The sequence below is a fragment of the Paroedura picta genome, chromosome 6, assembly GCF_049243985.1.
Source record: "Paroedura picta isolate Pp20150507F chromosome 6, Ppicta_v3.0, whole genome shotgun sequence".
Classification (NCBI taxonomy): domain Eukaryota; kingdom Metazoa; phylum Chordata; class Lepidosauria; order Squamata; family Gekkonidae; genus Paroedura; species Paroedura picta.
The window spans coordinates 43,905,565-43,927,809 of record NC_135374.1 but is presented as its reverse complement, the minus strand read 5'-3'; the positions used below and the strand labels follow the sequence as shown (position 1 = coordinate 43,927,809).

General features: G+C 41.6%; 1 protein-coding gene across 2 annotated transcripts in view; it reads right to left on the bottom strand.

The window, feature by feature from the left end:
• Positions 1-269: 269 nt before the first annotated feature.
• VGLL3 (vestigial like family member 3) overlaps positions 270-22,245 on the bottom strand; it is a 38,302-nt gene continuing 16,326 nt past the window's right edge. Inside the window, exons 3-4 of one of the 2 annotated variants that reach the window (XM_077342351.1) lie at positions 17,697-18,200; positions 270-1,752 (exon numbers count right to left, since the gene is read on the bottom strand). In XM_077342351.1, coding sequence (XP_077198466.1) covers positions 1,709-1,752; positions 17,697-18,200 — 548 coding nt within the window. In that variant the 3' untranslated portion in view covers positions 270-1,708. Of the gene's footprint in view, positions 1,756-17,696; positions 18,201-22,245 lie in introns of both variants that reach the window. The other variant, XM_077342350.1, reaches the window with a different exon arrangement.

Genomic DNA, 22,245 nt, shown 5'->3' with positions numbered 1-22,245 from the left:
AGGCAGAAGAAACCCTTATTCGTGTTGCTTTTGAGCTGAAAGCTACATTTCCTTCTCTTCCATTGACCAGGAGCAGCAGCATGAGAAAGCTTCCATTAATATTTCAGAAAAGTAATGGAAGCCAAGTAGAACATGTGCAGTTTTTTGTACGCACATCTAAACTCAGATCTAATCTATCACATACAGGAAATGTCTTGCTAGATACCATGAGCTTAACTCTCATTCTTTACTGATTCCTGATTCATTTACTGATTCCTAACAATCCTAAGGGGATCAAGCAGAGATGGTGCTAGTGCAGAAAGGTGAGAATTCACTTTAGAAAATGAATAATTTTATTCCAACATTAATTATATTTTAAACATACAGTTCATAGAAAGGAGCCTGATCCAGAGTAAAAAAGCCATCACTGAAAGGTTGTCTAATGATATCTGCAGAACATGACCTGCTGGATTTATTTCGTTTTGTGGAATAGCTATTGCTCTATAGGAGCTGAGCAATTAAGGATTTAGTGATAATCACTTTTTTTTTCTTCAGTTAGTTTTCTACTGGCTTCCAATAAAATTTTCTTTATTGCATGTATACGCAACTAAGGTAACTGCATTGAACCTTAATAATTATACTCGTCTTCCTTTGCAGTACCCTAGGATTTTCAGTCCCATACAAGCTTTATAACCTGGCAGAAAAGATTTCCAGCTATAATTTAGATCCAAAGAATAGTACCACCAGGATGCTTTAAGCAGCTGAGGAGCTTCAAAGATAGTTGTGTTATTTGGAATAAAAATTTTCAATTCAAGATAAAAAGTGAAACATTCCTTTGGAAACACCCTTGGGGTCCTCTGTAGAGAGAGGTTTGCAGAAATGCAGGCCAGCAAAATACAGTTTAGCCTCAAGAGCCAGTACTAGCTCTGTCTTCAGCAGCTGTGGTATTAATCAGCAATGTAGCTGAAACCAATATAAAGAATGGCTACCCACCTATGTAGGCTTACAGCTTAAATGACATCTGTGCCTTGTTTCAACAATATTTCCTCATGGGTTGCACAGTTCGAAGTTATCTTCGGAAGTGGCAAAGCAGGCATTTTGTTTTGTGTTTCTGTTAGTGAGAGAGCACTGCCATTTGAATGATTGCTTAAGCAAAAAGCAAAGTACATTCAAGATCCTGTGGGACTGTTACATACATGTTTGAATCATTTCATGACAGATACTTCAGACAGTAATGACAACAAAATCCCATACAAGCATGGCAAGCATCTAAAAATATGCACCTTATACATTTTGCCAGTGCTTCTCTGAGAGCAAGTTCTTTAAACAGAACTTTACCTTTTCACATTTTAAAAAACACATGGTTCTAAAATAGCCCATCAATGCTTATGCAAACTTTCTGTATTTCTACAAAAAAAAAAAAGATGCACAAAGAGCTCCAAAAACTGTATTCCTGAATAGGTGATGACTAGGTTAGGCTGCAGAAATGCTGCTGCAGGCTCAGATGACAAACAATATACAATGTAAAGGCTTTCTTGTTAATGTTCTGGGAATGAGAAATGGCCTTTCAGAGGTAAAGACGCAGTCACAAATTATGGTTGGTCATCTCTCCATCTGCTTAGAAGGATGTCTGGTGCCACTGTACAGAAATGGTGAAAAGAAAGTGCAGCGCTTCCTTCACAAGGGTGGAGCTCCTTAATACTGGCTACGAGTAAGATCCACTTGTACTTCAAAACCATGCTGTCTCCTTACTTTTTTCCTGGTGCTGTATACCTACTTTTAAGGAATGAGAAAAAAAAATTATATATTATATATACTGACAAGGGTTATGTTGAAACAGGAATTGCCATAGGTATCCATAGATTTAGGTACACAAGCATGGAATATTACATGCACAGTGACTCAGAACAGCCTGAATTCTGTGCTAGACTCTAGAGCATGGACTAGTCCATGGACATCTGGAGGGCCACAGTTTGACTAGCCCTGCTATAGACGCAAGTTTCTCGAAGTTCGACAACATTCAGTTTAAAATGTCAACATTCAGTTGACAGGTGTTCACTTCTAAGAACACCTGTCAACACAACAGAATTATTAGTTTATTTATTTAATTATTACATTTCCATGCTGCCCTTCCCTGAGGGTTTCTTGAAGTACTATCTAAGGGAGCTCCAGCTTGGAAAATTCTTGGCAGTTTGGGGGTGGAGCCTTGGGATGGATCCAGGGTTAGGGGAGGTTCTCAGTGCCATATAGCCCATCCTCCAAGGCAGTCATTTTCTCCAGGGCAATTGATCTCTGCAGACTGAAGATCATTTGTAATTCCAGGAGAGCTCCAGCCTCCACCTGGAGGTTGGCAATGCTAAGAGACATATGGCAAGACCTTGAACATAAAGGGTCCTGCTGGATCAGACCATCTAGACCAGCATCCTGCCTTACACAGTGGTCAACCAGTTCCTCTGAATGGTCAACAACAGGTCACAGAGGCCAAGACCTTTCCCAGATGTTGTATCCTAACTCAGGGATTCAGAGATTTAGTGCCTCTAAATGTGGAGGTTCCCCCTAGTCACCATGGCTAGTAGCTACTGATACATTGATGGAGGATAAGTCTACCTAAGCTGTTTATTCCTGTGGCCATAAATACATCCTCTGGCAGCAAATTCCACATTCAAATCACTCTTTGTGTGTAGTATTTCCTTTTGTCCAACCTGAACCTACTGCCCATATGTTTCATTGGAGGCCCTCAAGTTCTAGTATTTTGGAAGAGAAACTTCTCTTTCTTTCCACCCCATGCATAATTTTATAAATCTCTAATTTTATAAACGCCCATTACTCGTCTCTTTTCTAAAATGAGGTCCCAGATTTCCATCCTTTCCTCATAGGGAAGGTGCTCTAACCCCTTCAATTATCCTGGTTTTCTGTGTTAGAATATGCAAGATTTGTTGTGTGCATGATTCAAAAGGATATGAAGAATACAGGGGGCATCAGAGGAGATGTTTATTTAGCCTAATAAGAATAGAAACTTCCTGATATTTTTCAAATAATCTCTTCCAGCGTCTTCACTGTCTGATATGGAGACTTCCTGCACCTTGGAGCACACTTCCCTGCTTGCCTCCAGAACAGATTGGATGAAGAACAGAACAGTTAGAAAGAACTCTCTCCTCTTTATGTATTTATTTCACAGTAAAACTATTTTATCCTTTTAAGCAGTCTGGTGCTTTGTCTTCTTTGCATATTTAAATTCTGCCAACATTCTGTATTTTTCAATCTCTGCAATATGACAAGAACTGGGGCATTACAATAGCAGCTGTTTTATTCTCAACCCCTTTCCTAATAATCCATAAAATAGTTAATTTTTTTTCATGGCTGCAGTGCACTGGGTTCCATTGAGCTATCCTCTACAACCCCAAGATCTTGTTTCTTCTCAGTCTCAGCAAGTTCAGATCTCATTAACCTATACTTGAAGTTGGGATTTTTCAAGCTGTATGTATGTTCATTCTTATCTTTGAGACCTTAGGTTTAGCAAGTTCCTGTATTGTTTCACAAGCCAATGCCTGTTTTACAATGAATACAAAAGAGAGACAAAAGAAATGAACTTATATCTCTCCTCAGTGACTTTAAACTCTCTTTAATAGACCTGTTATTATCTGAATCCAGGCTAAATCAAGCTAAACGTTTATGTTAAAATGAAAATTGAACTGGGGGCCTTACACTGGGCGGGTGGGGGGAGATGACAACATTCTTGAAATTACTTACTGTTGAATCATTTCCTTCTACTTTGAAAGGGGCTGTTCCTAGTTAATTTATGTACATTTTTATAATCTTTTAACATCAGCATGGTTATGTAAGGGCATTCAGGATCCATATCTGATCTGCTGGCTTCTCAACTCATGGAGATATTTTTCTCAGAAGGTAGGAATACTCCTCACCCACGTGAAAAATGGCCACATTGAGGATGTGCTGTGTTTTTTGTCAAAAATTCCACACTGGTGACTGCACATTCATGTAATGAGATAAGCATCTAATCATGTCCTGAAAAACCTGAATCATCTTCTTAGGATGGGATTAAGTAATTTGCATAGTGGTGCTTCATGTAAACATGATCTTAATGTTTCTACCAGAGATGTACAAGAGAGGCATACAGCATACATTGCATGTGACTGAGGCAAGATCGGCCTAAAGAGTATCAGAATGATAAAGGCTTTCTAGGGGTCTCTCAGCATGGGACTTACTCCTATAGAAAAGCAGATTGGTCTGGTTAGACATATTCCCCACATAGTTCACATTTCCCCAGAGTTTTGTTTGAACATGTAAACTATATCCTGCTGGAAGTTTTTTTTTTGCCTATTCCTCGGCATCTTTTCCCACCTGGATTTTGCCCTGTTTTATTCCCCGTCAGGATAATTTTTTTTAAATCCACTTTTACTTGCCAATGTAAATGATTACTATGTCTTTTCATTCAAACTTACTGTGATTTTGTCTGACATTTGTTGTTTCCTTTACTTGTGAAGTATGTGCCAATGACTATTTTACTTAGGCCACAGAAAACATCACAACTCTATTAATTCTGAAAACATCTACAAAATACTACTTTGACATTAGAATATTTTGATGGGAAAAGCATTTAAATAAGAAACAACACCGTATCCATATTTCTAGTGCTCTTATATGATACCTACTAGACTAGACCAGGGGTAGTCAACCTGTGGTCCTCCAGATGTTCATGGACTACAATTCCCATGAGAATTGTAGTCCATGCACATCTGGAGGACCACAGGTTGACTAACCCTGCTCTAGTCCTTATTCTTCTGTTTTCTCTGGAAAGACAAGTTGTTCAGAGTTTTTTAAAAAATGCAAAAGCCAGAGGAAAACATAGCATATGGATAATGCATCTAACATTCATACTTTCAAACCAATCTATCTTGTATTTCGACCACAAATGGTAACGTATCCTATACACTTTCTAGCTAAAGCTACCACAAAATAGCCTGGTATAAGGAAATGACCTTTCTTCCACTATAAGAAGCCCAGCTCTTTCTACTGATCTTGTGATGGATATGAGCTCCCACTAATTCTGCTTCTTGCAGGTCTTCAGTAGTCAAATACTTTATTTAAACATCTATACACCTTACTCTTTGGCTCAAGGTGGCTTGATAAATAATACCAATGCCCTATACTCAATACTCACCAGGTACTTCAAATTCCCAATTCTGAGCAAGTAATGCCACTCAAAGCAAGAGGACAAAGAGAAAGTAAAAGAAGTTTATAACGACCAATCCTGAAAGACCAACTAGGGCTCTAGTACCAATTAGGAGACCAAGTATCTGGGCAGCAAGGAAATCAAAAGTATGGATCAGAGAGAGAAGGGCCATGTTTCATGTGCCACAATTGCACAAACATATGTAGATCATGGTGGCAGCTGAGCCATGGGATTGCCAAGAGTCTGAATTGACTGAATCGCTGACTGCAACAGTGTAGTTTGAAACCAACCAAAAGTTGAGTTCAGAGAAGTATTCTTTCCACAGTTACAGGTGTTAGCAGAGTTTGAATAGAAGAAGAAGAGTTGGTTCTTATATGCAGTTTTCACATGGATACCACCTTGGTCTTGCTGCAGTCTTTCCAAGACCATCATAACAAAGCAAAATTGAGAACAATGGCATGGAAGATGGGGAACTGTAGATGGGGCATGAGGCCAATGGGACATGTGGAGAGAGGAGACAATGTTTCCCAATAGCACTTTCTCAGTAGCTCCTTCCCAGTAGAAGAATTGTTTTTTATGCCACGCTTTTCCCTGCCCAAAGGAGTCTGGCTTGTATTAGCCTTCCATTCCTCTCTCCACAACAGACATCCTGTGAGGTGGGTGAGGCTGAGAGAGCTCTGTGAGAACAGTTTCTAACAGGACTGTGACTAGCCCAAAGTCATCTAGCTGACCCAGTTTCACCCAGCATGTGGAGGAACAATGAATCAAATCCAGCGCACCACATTAGAAGCCGCTGCTCTTAACGACTACACCAACCTGGACAAATTGCCATTGCCTTAAAGAGATTTAGCAAAGGCACAAGAAGGTGATTGTGTGCTTCATAAGGTTTGCAACTGGAGAAGAGATGAATGCTTTTGTCTTTTGTGTTATCCCTCTCTTTCTCTCTCACTGTGCAGAGGGGAGTGCTATACAGTCCCCCATCCCCATCCCAAGCAGCTCTTTCCTCCTGGGGAATTGATCTCTGCAGCCTGGAAAGAGCTTTCCTTCCGTGGGTTCTCCACGTGCCACCTTGAGGCTGGCACCCCTGACCAGTGGTGCAGATACTGGCCTCCAGCTAAGATGTGGAGATCCCACTTCTGGCATTTCTCAAAGCCTGAAGAATGTTTCAGGAGTTTCTCAATGGTAAAAAGTTAAGAAAAGCTGACAACCAATGTTTTCATATTTGATTGTAACATACAACTGTTTTTTATTTAGTTTGATATTGTACTGAAGAAAATACAGAAGGTTTTCAGGATTTCAAGCAAATTTTGCTATCAAATATTTTCATCCAAGGAAGAAACTGTGACAAATTTAGGATTTGATGTTTATTTTTAGCAAATGCAGTTGCTGGCTTGCCAGCAGACTGTTATTAGCAACGTGGCTGGATCTAGCCGCAAGGAGAGGATGCCACTGGGCTCACATCCCCACTCCCTTTTCCCACCCACCATGCACACTAAAAGGGCTGGCCTCACCTGGCTGTGGGGAAGGCACGGGGCGGGTGAGATGGGGCCTGGATCGTATTTATCTGGGAGCCCACGCTGGAGACCTCCCTTTGTCCCATGGATCCAAGAAACTCAACTGTTCATCAAAGGAAGAAACTGTGACAAATTTAGAAATTATTTGATATTTATATTTAGCAATTACCCCCACCCCGCTGGGCCCACCAAGGCTTCTGCCAGTGCGTGTGCAGGGCAAGAAGGCTGGGAAGCCCCCATGAAGGCCCATCCTTCATCCCACTGGACCCACAGAGGCCTCTGCCTGTCTTGGTGGTACCCATATGGGCACCAGCTCCTGAAACAGGGACTCTATAGAATACCACAGAGGTCATGTAAGTTTGTAAGGAAGTGAGATGATCCTTCCCGTGTGCAACTAGAAACAGATAGGGAGCCAGTAGATCATGAGCTCCTAGCTCACTGCCTAGCCGACACCAGAATATGGGCCCTTAAATGGCTGAATTCCTTCCTCCAGGGCCGCGGACAGAGGGTAGCAATAGGAGAGAGAGTATCTAACCGAAACCACCTCACATGTGGAGTCCCAACAAGGAGCAGTCCTCTCTCCTGTCTTAACATCTTATGCGCCCTCTGGCTCAGCTGGTGCGGAGGTTTGGGCTGGGTTGCCACCAATATGTGGATGACACCCAGCTCTTCCTCCTGATGGGTAGTCACCTGACTCTCCCGCAGAATCCTTAGCCAGATGTCTGGAAGCAGTGAGAAAACAGATCAAGCAGAGTTGCCTGAAGCTCAACCCTACAAAGATGGAGGTCCTGTGGCTGGGTAAGAAGGGAGCCTGGGAGGAAGCGTGTCTGCCCATCCTAGATGGTGTGCAGCTCTCAGTAATGCATTCCACCAGGAACCTGGGCGTGATCCTGTATGCTTCCCTTACAATGGAAGCCCAGGTCACAAAGGTAGCGCGGCTGGCATTTTACCACCTCCACCAAGCCAAGCTACTAGTGCACTACCTGGACCCAGAGCACCTAGCCACAGTAATCCATGTGACGGTCACCTCTAGCCTGGACTTTTGCAACTCGCTCTACACAGGCCTATCCTCATCCTTGATCCAGAAACTACAACTGGTGCAGAATGCTGCAGGCAGGATTCTCACTAAATCATCATGGAGATCCTGCATCCTACTCTTATAACTTCTAACCCTCATTGTCTGAAACAGTAGGTTGTATGATTCTATACACAGATCTAATTTTTGGTAACTGATTGGTTAACACTGTTCTCCTTCAGGTATGGCTTGTGGGCCAAAATAAAGATTGACTGGACTGAACTCACTCTAGTCAACATTTTGACTGCAACAGTCTTCACCACGTGAAGTTTCCAAACAATTTTCAAGGGAAGCCTGATGTAGAATGCATTGTAGTAATCTCATATAGATGTAACCAAGGCAAGATCTTTTCTGCCTGTGAAAGGCCACAGCTGGCTAACCAGTCAAAGCTGGTAAAACACACTCCTAGCCAGAACTGCTACCTGCTTGTCCAGGAATAGGCCTGGGTCCAAGTGGACCCCTTGACAATGCACCTGTTCCTTCAGAAGTACAACCCCATCTGGAATGGAGGACCCCTTGTGGAGACCTTTGCTCACCAGTAGAACTTACAAGTTGTGATTATTCGCCTGCATCCATGACAAAATTCTCTCCAGGAACCAGTTCAGGGTTTACAGCCTCCCTGGGATCCTATGGGGAACAACCCAGCCCTGTATTCTGAATGACTTCAAACAGCAGTTTGCATACATTTCTGCTTCTGTCTGCATGGGTTTCACACACTAGAAAGGGCTAATTTACATGTCACAAAATCCACAGGGCAGTCCTTTTCATTCAAGTATCCTCGGTGCAGTTTGACTGTTGAGCAGGTGCACACAGTTAGGACTGGATCAGATTCAGAAAATCTTTATTGGTATAAAGCTAGGACTGGATTATTCGTTGTTATTATTTTCTCTATATAAAAAGTTAAATCAGACTTTGATCCTCTCCCCCCACACAAAATATAAAACTGAAATTACAATTAGGTTAATGATCTCTGCTTTCAGCTGCACAGCAATAAACTGCAGTTTTTGAAAGTTTTTCGGCCTAAGCACTTCAAATCCATTTGCTTTTTAAAACAAGACTTGTGCTATGTATGCAGAGAGACTGTGAGACTGTCTACATGCCTAACTTTAAAAAAATGGAATTGCTAACATATTAGGAGAACCTTTCTATCCATCAACGATGACAAGTTTCACAGGAAGCTGAAATCGCTTCATGAATATGCCTTGCCAAAAGGCAGACCCCATGAAGGGAAAAACAATTGCTCCCAGTCCTGGCAGATGATCACTTTACAACCCAGAGCATGAAATTTAATTACTCTTGTATCATCTGTACAGCTGCAAACATTATTAATAGCTATAAAATTGTCCAGACCTTTTAAGGATTCAGTTATGCTATTTTTCTTAATTTCCTGAGGCAGCAAGCATCACTATTTGACAATCTCACTCCGTAAAGGAGAATAAGAGACTGGAACCTGCTGTGATCCAGCAGATAATATAGAAAAGTGAGACAGAAGAGTGAGAAAAGGCAATTTGGCAAAAGAATTCCTGAGGTATTTACCTTCTGACATTAGTTTTCATTATCACCAGTTCTTCTTCAAGTTTATTATTGCAAAGTAAAAAAGTCCTCTCAATTCCTCTCCTCATATTGTTCCTATATACTCTTCCCTGTAATCTACTAATCTAATCTCCTTTTTCAAATCCTTCTGTTCTTAACACCTTCTGTGCCCAAAAAAATAAAGAAAAAAAGGATGCCTTCTGAATGGATTTACTTGTGTGTGTTACTCAAGTGCAGAAGAGAGGGGATTGACGAACATTTCATTTGCTCTCTAAAAAAAGTTGTAAATCATACATTGTTGCATTAGTTCATCACCACCCCAAGATTCAACGCAATGCCCGCTGCTGTGCGAATGGGTATGCTGCAGGTTAACCTTGCGAGCAATGCCAATGTAGCTGTGGCCAAGGGGAAATAGAAGATCCAACACAATATATATTGAACTGTAACTGATCTGGAATCCAGAACCAAATTTCTCAGATCAACCTTGATGGCCCCTGGCATTCCAGAGTCCAAAAAGGTGATTCTTATATTGTCTGTTAACAATTCATACATTTCTCATAGGGTTGCACGGTTTGCTGTGCCTGCCAGACAGATAAGGACTAAGGTGAGGGGCGATGGCTGATTTTGATGATCTGTGATATCCTGTTGTATGGATTCCATCGTATGTGCTATTATCTGCTTTTATTGCTTATGGTTGTCTTTTGTACTTTGTAAAGGCCTATGGCTGTACAAAAAAATTAATTCTGATGATTTGTATTAGTTCATTTCTGCATTCTACACAGTGAAAATATTCTATACTCATTTCACAGTTAGCCTCCATGCCCCCAAACTTTCCTTTTTCTTTTAGCCCAAATCTTTTCTCTTACTAGTTGAGAAATACTAAAGCCCTGAACATTCAGGGGACAGTGGCTACTTTGATGTACATGGCTTGCCTGGCTTCCCTAAGACTTTATTACATTTATTATGGTCAAGGACCAGCAAAACAGACATTTATTAACAAAGAAAATCCAAGAAGTATATTAAAATGACAATAAAAATATTTAGAAATTATATACAATAAAATTATTTATTTCAGCACTGTGTCCTGGTAGACTCTGGCAGCAGCACAGAATCTTCCAACTGTATCTGAGACTCCAGGCTCAAGGTCATCTAGCTGAAAGGAGGTATGTCATTTCTCCCATCTTCCTGGAATCCTTTAGAGCAGGGGTAGTCAACCTGTGGTCCTCCAGATGTCCATGGACTACAATTCCCATGAGCCCCTGCCAGCAAACACTGGCAGGGGCTCATGGGAATTGTAGTCCATGAATATCTGGAGGATCACAGGTTGACTACCCCTGCTTTAGAGGATAGTGCTGAATAAATACAAATCCAAGATCATCATACAAAGGGCAATGCAGCAATACATGACCAACTATTAGTTATTATTAATTATTATTCCTACCCTAGAGATATGGGTTAGGGTGTGTAGTTCTGCCGCCACTTGGATTTGGTTTGGGTCAGGTTGGGCTGGGTTGGTTTTAGGTGGGATTTTATTGTATTAGGGGTTTTATGGTGTTTTTATGGAATGTGACCCGCCATGAGCCTTGCGGGAGTAGTGTGCTATAAGTCTAAAAAATATATAAATAAATACATAAATATAAATAAAACTGTTTACATTTTGATTAGGGAATTTTAAAACAAGGGCTAGTGACTAATGATCACTCGAAACATGATTTTGTTTGTTTGTTTATTTATTTATATTTTTATACCGCCCTTCCCTAAGGCTCTGGGCGGTTTACATAAAACATTTTTGAACATTCACATAGAACATTCTACCTGGAAGTTCAAAGCTAAGCCAAACAAGCTATATTAGAGCATAATATAGTCATTTGTGGAAGCCCTAGAATTACATAAAAACGTAAAGTCCCCCAAATTTAGTCCCCTCCTATTTAGAAGAACTAAATCAAGTCTGGAAACATTTTTGGATTTACAGTGCCCTCAGGAGAGTCAGCATCTGATGCAGGGGGATCTTTACAATGACCAGTATGCAACTACTTTCACAAAGAACATATAAACAGCTTGCCCCAGAGGTCTGATCCTTGCCTGCCTACATGTAAATCAAGAAAACTCCTCTATTAAGTTGCTCTCTTGAGATATTACAGGATGGCCTGTATGAGCAAACAAAGAATACAGAACAAGTTCACTGCTTACATGGTGCAGAATTATATTTGAAAAATTAACTTCGTTTCCATACTTTTGGAGAACATATGAATGTGAAACAACAGGGTTACTTCTCTTTATGTGTGTGTGTGTGTGTAGGGAGATATAGCAGGAAGCTTGTTCACAAGAATAATTGGTTACTTATTCAGTGATTCCTAATGTCATAGGAGACAGATGCATTAGTTATTGGTCTTGATTCATTGCCCTCTTACACATATGCATTGATTCTTAAATTTACGTCAAGGATGTTTATTAATGTTTACCTTCCTCTACAGGTTTAGCAATTACTGGTAAAAGACCAGTGGTCTAAACATGAAGAGTATATAAGTAATTTAAAAGTTTTTGGTGTGTTAGCAGAAGCTTTTAATGCACAAATAAGTCAAAATTATGATTTATTCCCTTTTCCATTATTTTCTCCCAGAGTTTGATATAACTATGCCGTTCATATCAGGCATTCAGAGAATCTTGATTGCAATTTGTCAGGACTTTGCCTTGTATACTTGATTCCCCTAAGTGCTTTAACGTGGTATGTTTAAGAGTGTTTATGACATGGTGATAGTGTGAAAGGTTGATCAATGGAGGGTGCAGACAGAAATACAAGAATGAAGACAGAAGGGTATTTGTGTTATTAGGAGCAAGAGAAGGTGAGGAGGGAAACAATGCTAACCAGATAAAACGTTCTTGGGAGAAGAGGTGAGCAGCCATCTTGGACATGTGGCTGAAAGTGGGCTGATAATGCGAGGAGAACCTCTTAAGCAAAAGCACTTACCCTTTATTAACATCAGATAGTGTATGTTTTAGCAGGACAGAAGGATTGCATTTCATCCAGCTTATTTTGCTAAACTCTGTTCTGTGCTAAAGATCTGCTTTGAACCTTGTTATTTTAATAAATCTTTTATAAATTGGAAGAGGGCCATGCTTCTCTGATGCATGTAGTGGTTCCCTGTCTCAGAAACGCTAGCCCAATGCAAGGGGAAGACCCTGGGGTCAGAGGAAGGAGCTCAGTAAGCAGCTTCAGCTCTAGAGAGGAGTTACCCTTGCAGTAACTTGTCTCCATGGCACTCACATGCTGGGGAGATCATAGAGGTGAGGCCTCAGAAGCGGAAGGGGCAGCTAGCGAAAGGAGCAGCTAGGAGTCCTGGTTCCCCCAGCTTGCAACCCTGTACTTTAACCAGGTGGTGGCAGTGATGCTACCTAGGCAGAGTCCTTTTTGCCATCCACTTGGGAATTGGCAACTAGCCAGAATTGGGGGTGGGCAAGGTGGAATTGGGCCTGCAAGGGAAAATTGGGCCTGTTACATCACACATGGAAGGAGAAATCTGACATCCTGATAATATTTGAATACTTAATTGGCTAATAGTTTTGTTTAACATATGCATAAGATTATACGAACCTTGCTGTCCTCTTCCCAAAACTTAACTATTTCCCATCTTATTTCCCCCTGCTACATGTGTGGTGTGATCGCTTAGTATTTGTGTATTATTTATGTTAAAAAAGCTATATTCTTATTCTTAAAAGTATTTGTTTTCTGCCTTGGATTCCTAATGGGCTTAATTACCTCATAAACTGTGCAAGATAGATCTTTGCTGGTTATCCCCCTTTTGCAAGCCAATTTCCCATTTTTCTTAGAGCTTTGTGTATAAAGATAACAAATACAGAAATCACTTTCCCTAGAGAAAATGGCTGTTTTTGTGGGTAGCCTCTGTGGCATTCCCCTTTGCTGATAACAGCCTTCTTCCAGCCATTTTCTGCTGCTAGGGCTTTGAGAAGAAATTCTGGGAGGAGCCAGTGGGGGAGTACAGAAGATTCAGCTCCTCCTTCTTTTTCCATTATGTGTGAATTCAAACAAAGCCACCGCAGATTAACAGAACGCCACTCTGTCCTCTTGATTCCTCCCTGGGTTAGTTAAAAAAATTATATACCGCTCAAGGAGCAGTATAAATAATTCGCTAAGGCTTAGGGGGGTGGGCAAAATCCAGGATAGGAAACAGGGGCCATTGGCCCCTTGGCCCCGGACTGACAATCAGAGGGACCAATCAGAAGGCGCTTTGCACTTTCTGATTGGGCCTTCACCAGACAGACCAGAGTTCCATCCAGTCAGCCCAGCCAGGGGCAATCTGGAGACATCGCTTCCTGTTTGCTCCTGACCATCGCAGGGAGAGGTGGTCAGTAGGGCTGCCAAGGGGGATGAGAACAGAGGCTTGGACAGGATGCGCCAGCCCTTTTCACCCCAACGCTGTCCCAACTGTCAAGTCCAACTGTAAATTGCCTCAGAACACTGACAGAGCTGGCAGGAGGCTGGTGATTGTGCTCCTTCCCCCTCCCTTGAGGCCTGCTGTGAAGGAGCCTTTAACAGCCCCTGACTGAGGCGTTTCTGAGAGCAAAGCAGGAGAGCCTCAGGGCATGGGGGTGGGCATTCCTTTTGAGGGGGGGATTTATCCTTCTGCCAAACAGCTGACAGGGAGGCCACAGAAAAGCCCCTTCTCACTTAAAATACTGTTCTGGCTGGGGGTTAGACACAGTCAAGCCATGTGTATTTCTTCTTTGCCACTCTGCAGATTTGAGACCTACTGCACAGCGTTATTCTGTAGAAGAAACTGGATGCTGTTGCAGAGGTTCTTTTGTCTCCTGTTTCATCTGCACAACAACCCTGTGCAGTAGGCCTCAAAATTTTCAATTCAACAACAACCTGTGTGGGAGACCTTAAATGTTTCTTCTCTTCCACAACCCTGTCCAAAGTAGCCCTTTCTGCCTGGGGGGCTGATCTTTATACTATGAAGATGAGCTGTAATTCCAGGAGCTCTCCAGGCCCCACCTGGAGGTTAGCTACCCCTGGGTTGGAAATATTCCTCGAGTTTTGGAGGTGGAACTTCAAAATCGTACAATGCCTTAGAGTCCAGCCTTTGAGTAGGCCACGGATGTGCCCGGGGAAAAGAGTGCGCCGCTGCCGGGGGCGGGGAAGGAAGCTTTCCTCCCAGCCCCAAAAACACACCTAGCTCCTGTTGTATTTACAAGTACAATGGGCTTGGTCCCTAGTGTGTGTGTGTGTGTGTATAATGATTCTATGACAGATAAAATATATAATTATATAAATCATGATTCAACGATTCTATATAAATATTACCCCCCCCCCCACACACACACACACACAAACTGGAATAACCCCTCTGGGACTCTGGAGTAATCCTGGGTTACTAGTAGCCCTGGTTGTGAATGAATGGGCTCGACTATTCTTATTCAGAATCCTCAGTATGCGCCAATATTTAAAAACAAGCTAATACCACAAAGACAATGTTGTGAGCAGAGACCACAGAAAAAGTTCACTGCTTGCATGGGCGCAGAAATACATGCAAAAACTCAACTTGCAATTTCCATACTTTTGGGAGCACGCGTGAATATATAGGTATTAATTCCCATGTGAAATGACAGGACTACTTTATCCTTAGCTGTTTGTGTGAGGGGTAGGGAGTAGGTATGGCATTGTTAAACATGGCATCCACTCTAAATGGGTACATAAGAGACTGCAATCAGTTTATAAGATTTGGCATCTGGCCAAAACTGCCCTTAGCTTAAGCACTCCCTAGACTAGGCCTTCTGCTCTGTTATCTACATCTGTATCGCCTCACAGACACTGCTGCTTCCCTATCCCTAGTTCAGGAGAAAGAAAATAGGCACTTAAACAGATGGATTAGAATAGCTCATAGGCACAAGTGTAGGGATGTGTTTGGTTGCTCTTCACACTTTTACGTGTTTACCATAGCAAGATCAGTGAAACATGGCAAGCCATCTGCCCCATAATTTAGCTTATAGTCATGATAACTAAATAGAACTATGTTCAAAGGTATTTGGAATGCCAAAACACTACACAGAGAGGGAGGGATATTGCCTTGTGAATTTCCTGTGAGCTCCCTGGAAACATCTGGCTATTGCTAGAAAGAGGAGCCTGAACTAGATAGATAATTTGTCTAACCCAGCAGGGTTCTTCTTATGTAAATATATAAAATATAAAACAAAAATTCTATCATAGTAGCATATGTTCAATAAAGGCTGCTATTGATCAGAATAGTCATCTCTTGGCTAATAATATCTGCTGCTCTGTTGAAGAAAACTGATGCTTCAAGAAAATCCAGAAGTGGTATAATTGGGCAGGATATGGAAGGGAAGCATAGTTGTGTATTCCCCACCCAGCAACCCTCCCCTTCCCACTGCCTACAGGCCATCATTTGGAGGCAAGCTGATATTCAGTCAACATCACTCAATACATGTTTGACAAATTTTAAAAGTATATTAACTCCCACCCATCTAAGAAATCTTTCCAGGGCAATCAAGAAACCAGAGGTATGGGCTACTATGTCATTAATATGTGGATGATGCCCAGCTCTACCTGTTAATGACCAGACAGTTGAATACTCCTCCTGAATTGCTGGCCAAGTGCCTGGCAGTTGTGATGTTGAGTGTCTCTAGCAAAGCTAATTGAAGCTCAGCCCCCTGAAAATGGTAGTCCTGTTGCTGGGGAGGAAGTGCTGATGAGGAAGTGTTCCTCCCTTATCCAGCCCCAGGGAAATATGCCTGACCTGGTGGAATGAGCTGCTGGTGCAGATCTGGGCTCTTATGGAACTTTCAAAACAGTGCTCTTCCATTGGACTCTTGGTTGAGGCCAAGGCTGCACTTTTACCATCTGAAAGGCTTCTCCTCCCGCCCACTTAGTCCTTTTCCTGAGTCTCTCCCAGGCCTTTTGTCCCAAGCTGAGATGGGCCAGAAACCAGACTTCCATCTAGTGTGATTTTAGGCCTGCGACGGGCAATTCATAGGGTGAAACAAATGAATAGTATGCTGACCCTGTCCTCATGGCAGCCATTTTTTTATCTTGCCATGGGAAGTATGTGGGACAGATTATTATTTTTAAAATCTGCACTAGCATAAGAAAAGGACAAAACCTCTGCAAAGGAAGGGGCTAGAAACTTAAAAAATATATAATATTTCAATGTTGGTTTTTTAAAAAAATAATGGTGACCCAGGGGACAAATGTGGCTACTTCCAGGAGATTTGGGTAGGAAAACTTTGGAGAAATCTCCACCCCAACTATTTCAGTATTCAAATTATCATAGTAGGAAAGCAGCTTCTAGAGTGATGTAAAAAAGTTGTTGTCCTGAACAATTGTTTGACTTGAAGCATTTGCCTGAGACGGACAACAGGTCCCCCCCCCCCCTCAGACATCCTCTCCGTGGCCTGAACCAGACTGTCCTCTTTAAGGGCCTTAGCTAAGTTCCGTTCCTGTTATATTGTTTAAGATCACTGAAACTGTGTTATTCAGATTATTCAAAATAAATGAATAAACGAATAAACAAAACAAATAAATAAGTAAATAAATAAATTAGTATTCTGCTTTGGGATATTTTCATATAAAGAACAATAGTGTTTATACCCCACTTTGCACTACCTGATGGAGTCTCAAAGCAGCTTACAATCTCCTTCCCTTCCTCTCCCTCCAACATACACCTTGTGAGGTAGGTTGGGGCTGAGAGAGCTCTCAGACCTGCTCTGTGAGAATAGTTTTTAAGAGAACTGTGACTAGCCCCAGGTTACCCAGCTGGCTCCAGGTGGAGGAGTGGGGAATTAAACCTGGCTCTCCAGATTAGAAGCATCATCCACTCTTAACCAGTACAGCAAGCTGTGGGGTGTAAAGCATTTGGGTTGGAATTTTAAAGATACTCTATAAAGTAAGCAAATTCAGAACGTCCTCTTCTTATGTGGGATTAAATAACAAACAACTTAATAGCAGCTGCTTATACCTACACCAAGATTTCAGTGCTCCAATCCTAAATTCGTGAATTTTTAATGTAATTCCTACTGATCTGAAAGAACCCTATTTCCAAGAAACTATGAGTGGGACTTCAACATAATGGACTTCTTGTTTAGCTATCAATGATTACATTTGGCTACAGAGCGCTTGTGATAATATTGTAGCACAATATTCCTTGCATCATGGGATTATTAGTGTTCATGAACTGCTCAGCTGTTTTAAATTAAGTACCATATTTTTACTTGGATGGAAGTGAACAGCTGATTCCTTTAGGTTTGATTTGGTATCCCTGCAAACTGGAAATCATAGTTCGCAGACCAGTTGAAAAATCAGAAAACGTTCAGTTGCAATGCATTTTTAAATAATATAATGTATGGACAAGAGCAAATTACAGCTTACCTGTGTCAAACCCAAAGGCTGGCACAATGTCGACTGTTCCATGAAAAGCTCCTGCCCATGCTGAGGTAGCACTGGTGACAGCAGTAGAATCTGTCTTGGTTGCATCACAAAGTGGTGGAGGGATCTTGCCTGTACAAACTGAAGGCATCAGCAAAGGTCTGTACCCTGGGTCAAGGTGTGAAGTCGGCGGGTGGTGGTGATGCATGTGAGCATGTGGGTGATGATGATGCATGTATACCTCATGCATGTGTCCATACGTAGGACTCACCTGAGATGCTAAGGGATAATGCCAAGATTCTGACATGCTAGAAGGTGGAGGTGGAGCAGTCTGATGCAGGGTACGTCCTGGCCAGTTGCTAGGATCAGCCGTTGAGAAGGTGCTTGGTGCTGTAACTGAGAAATCATGATGAACTCCACCCAAGCATGGTGGAGGTGGAGTTTGATAAGAACTGGTCCAAAATGAAGCTGGGAAACCACTCCTCTGGCTTGCTATTGTTGAGTTCTCTTTTAAAAAGAAACAAGAGGTATAAATGAGGATCAGTTCTCAAGCAGTGCTTTGGTAGCAAATATTGTATTGCTCACATAAATGAAACAGGTAACATATGAAACAAAAATATTCATGAAAGGAAAACAGGAGACAATCACAACAGTCAAAATGTAGGAGAACCCACACTATGCAAACTTTTTATCAGTAAAGTTACTTCTTCCCTTATTTCTCTGTAAATGATCTTTAAAGATGACTGAAGCAATTTTAATAAAACATAAGCCTTTTAATAATAAGCATATTTTGGAATTTGGCAAATAGGTTGAATTGAGAACCCATCTCGGCAAAACACCAATGCCACTGGATTGTGAAATTACAAATTTTAAATCCAATCTTTCTTCCTTTTTAAATGATACTTTTATTTAAAAGAACAAGATAATCTAAAAGATACAAATGAAAAAGAGAAATTACATGACAGATTATACACACCAAAATGATTATATATCACTTTGTGTATGGAACAGAAAATATTTCTCTGCAACATTTCCTTCTTTATAATTTTAAGACATTTTCTATAAAATACTATAGTCTTTACTTCAAACATTTTCATTTTCAAATTTTATAACTGATGTATTTTACAACTATATTATTCATTTCATTACTAATATTCTATGGTACGTATGTCATCATTTCCACATATTAGCTATACTTTTTAATATGTTCAGGTTTAATAGAAAAAGGATATTTTTGTTCGAAATTCACTTCCTTATACCTTTATATTCAAAACATGTTCTCATTCTGCTTCTTCGTTGTAATACATTTATATGCACTACAATACATTTATATATAGTTTTTAAAGTTTCTCACTCTGAGTTTGTCTCCTGCTTGGATAATAATTTTTTCTCTTCAAATTTCAAAATTAATCAGTTTCTTAAATAGATTGTTAATCTCTCCATTACTGCATAGTCAGCAGGTTTATTTTCCCATTCTTCTAAGCTTGGACAAATGTCTGCTTATCCATATATTGAAATATCTCTTCCAAAACTTTTGGCAATTTGTTAGGCAATATTCCTAATAAAATATTCTTAGCTTCTGTAGGAATTTAAATTTTTAATTTTTCTATGTATTTCCTTCTAATGTCACCAACCTGCAGCTGTGGACTGGATGTCTCCTGGAATTGGACTATAGAGACCAGCTCCCCAGGGGAAAATGGCTGTTTTGGAAGGGGGACTCTCCAAGGACAACTCATCTTTAGGCTCCTGGAGAAGAAAGGGCTTACTTAGGAGGAGGGAACTCTGTGGCAGAGAGATTGCAAGATGGGAGAGGTTGGGACCTGGGGATTTGCTGGAATGGCAGGTCATTTCCAGGCAACCGAGATCAATCCACCTGGAGAAAAGACCTGGCTTTAGATCCCATGGAGGTCCAGGGATGCCAGGCTCCAGGTGGGGAACAAAGAGAAATGCTGGGTGGCAGTAAGTAATAGCTAATAACAATAAACATTAAATAATTCATAAATGTGTCACAGTTTCTTCCTTCAATGAAAATATTTAATAGATAGCAAAATTTGCTTGAAAAACTGAAAAGCTTTCAGTCTGTAAGTTCATCAGTTCAGTTCAATATCTCAGTAAATCAAAAACAGTTATATGTTACAATCAAACATGAAAACATTGGTTGTCAGCTTTTCTCAACTTTTTTACCATTGAGAAACCCCTGAAACATTCTTCAGGCTTTGAGAAACCCCAGAGGTGGGATCTCCACATTCTACCTGGAGGCCAGTATCCACCACTGGTCAGGGGTGCCAGCCTCTAGGTAGGACCTGGAGAACCTACAGAATGAAAGCTCCTCTCCAGACTGCACAGATTAATTCCCCTGGAGGAAAGGGCTGCTTGGGATGGGGATGGAGGGCTGTGTTGCATTCCTCTCTGCACATGCACACATACACACTGATCACAGAAAACAAAAGTATCCATTGCTTTTTAAATGGCAAACCTCGGTGTAGGAAATATCTGAATGTCTCCCTCCTTGGATTGCTCTGAGAAGCCATTGGCAAGAAAGTACAAATTTAAAGGGAAAAAATCCCATAACAGTCAATGAACAAGTAAAAAAAAGAGTTAAAACATCCTCCTGCAACAGCTTCTTCTCCCTGTGCTCTAACTACATCATTTTAAAGCAACGCCAATTTGTACAGCTTGGTGTAATGGTTAGGAGCAGTGCCTTCTAGTGTGTGAGCTGGATTGCAGATAGCAAATTACAAACCTCACATGACTTACTCATGAGTAAACATTCCCAGGGCAGAGGCCTTTCCTGGCTGTCCTGGGTCCCAGAGGGCTGGCAGGAAGGCATTTCTGGGCCTCTCATAACCCACCTCCAGATGGCTCACAGAGGCTACATCAAGAGGCAGCTGCACCAGGAGGTGGCTCACCCCCCCCCCCATGTCCTTAACGTTGAAAGAGGCCAGGAAGCCTGAGCAACTTCCAGGTAGCAGAGCAGTTCCTCTTCAACCCAGGAAACTTCTGAAACAGGCAGCCTTTCCCGGCTGAAAGTTCCCTCCTGATTGGGGCTAAACTACGAGGGCAGAGGGCCCTCCTGATTTGGGGCTAACGTATCCTGACTGAGGGCCATTGTTTACTCATGAGTAAACATGCCTCCTGATTGGATCTAAACTATCCTGGCTGAGGGCCATGACTTACTCATGAGTAAATATTCCCAGGACAGGGGCCATACTTATGAGTAGATATTCCTAGGGTAAAGGCTATTCCTGGCTGTCTGCATGCAATTTGACCAGATTGGCCCTCATTGGTAGAGTGTGATTTGAATTGATTGCAATTTGAACTGATTGGGCCTCATTGGCAGTGCTCATTCCCTACTGGTTGCATACCCCAAGAGAGGGCCAAAGAACTTACCATAGGTTTGCAATTACTGCCTCTATGTCAGCTTTTCTCAACTTTCCTATGGTTTCCTTTTTTGACCAAGTAACAGGTTTGCTAGATCATGGAAATTCGGTTGATGTTTACTTGGATTATAGTAAAGCTTTTGATTAGGTGATGTTCTGATGGATAAATTGAAGGACTGCAATCTGGATTTTCAGACAGTTAGGTGGATAGGGAATTGGTTAGAGAACCGCACTCAAAGAGTTGTTGTCAGTGATGTTTCATCAGACTGGAGGAAGGTGAGTAGCGGGGTACCTCAGGGCTCGGTGCACGGCCCGGTACTTTTTAACATATTTATTAATGATCTAGATGAGGGGGTGGAGAGACTACTCATCAAGTTTGCAGATGACACCAAATTGGGAGAACTGGCAAATACTCCGGAAGATAGAGACAGAGTTCAACGAGATCTGAACACAATGGAAAAATGGGCAAATGAGAAAAAGATGCGATTTAATAAAGATAAGTGTAAAGGTCTGCATCTGGGTCAGAAAAAATGAAAAGCATGTCTACTGGATGGGGGATACGCTTCTAGGTAACACTGTTTGTGACCGAGACCTTGGGGTACTTGTGGATTGTAAACTAAACATGAGCAGGCAGGGTGATGCAGTGGTTAAAAAGGCAAATGCCATTTTGGGCTGTATCAACAGGGGCATCACATCAAAATCACAAGATGTCATAGTCCCATTGTATACAGTACTGGTCAGACCACACCTGGAGTACTGTGTGCAGTTCTGGAGGCCTCACTTCAAGAAGGACGTCGATAAAATTGAAAGGGTACAGAGGAGAGCGACGAAGATGATCTGGGGCCAAGGGACCAAGCCCTATGAAGATAGGTTGAGGGGCTTGGGAATGTTCAGCCTGTAGAAAAGGAGGTTGAGAGGGGACAAGATAGCCCTCTTTAAGTATTTGAAAGGTTGTCACTTGGAGGAGGGCAGGATGCTGTTTCCGTTGGTTGCAGAGGAAAGGACATGCAGTAATGGGTTTAAACTACAAGTACAACAATATAGGCTAGATCAGTGGTCCTCAACCTTTTTATCACCGGGGACCACTCAACGCTTGACAATTTTACTGAGGCCCGTGGGGGGGGGGCGTAGTTTACTCCTCTACTCTCAACCACTGCCCTAACGCTCTCTGA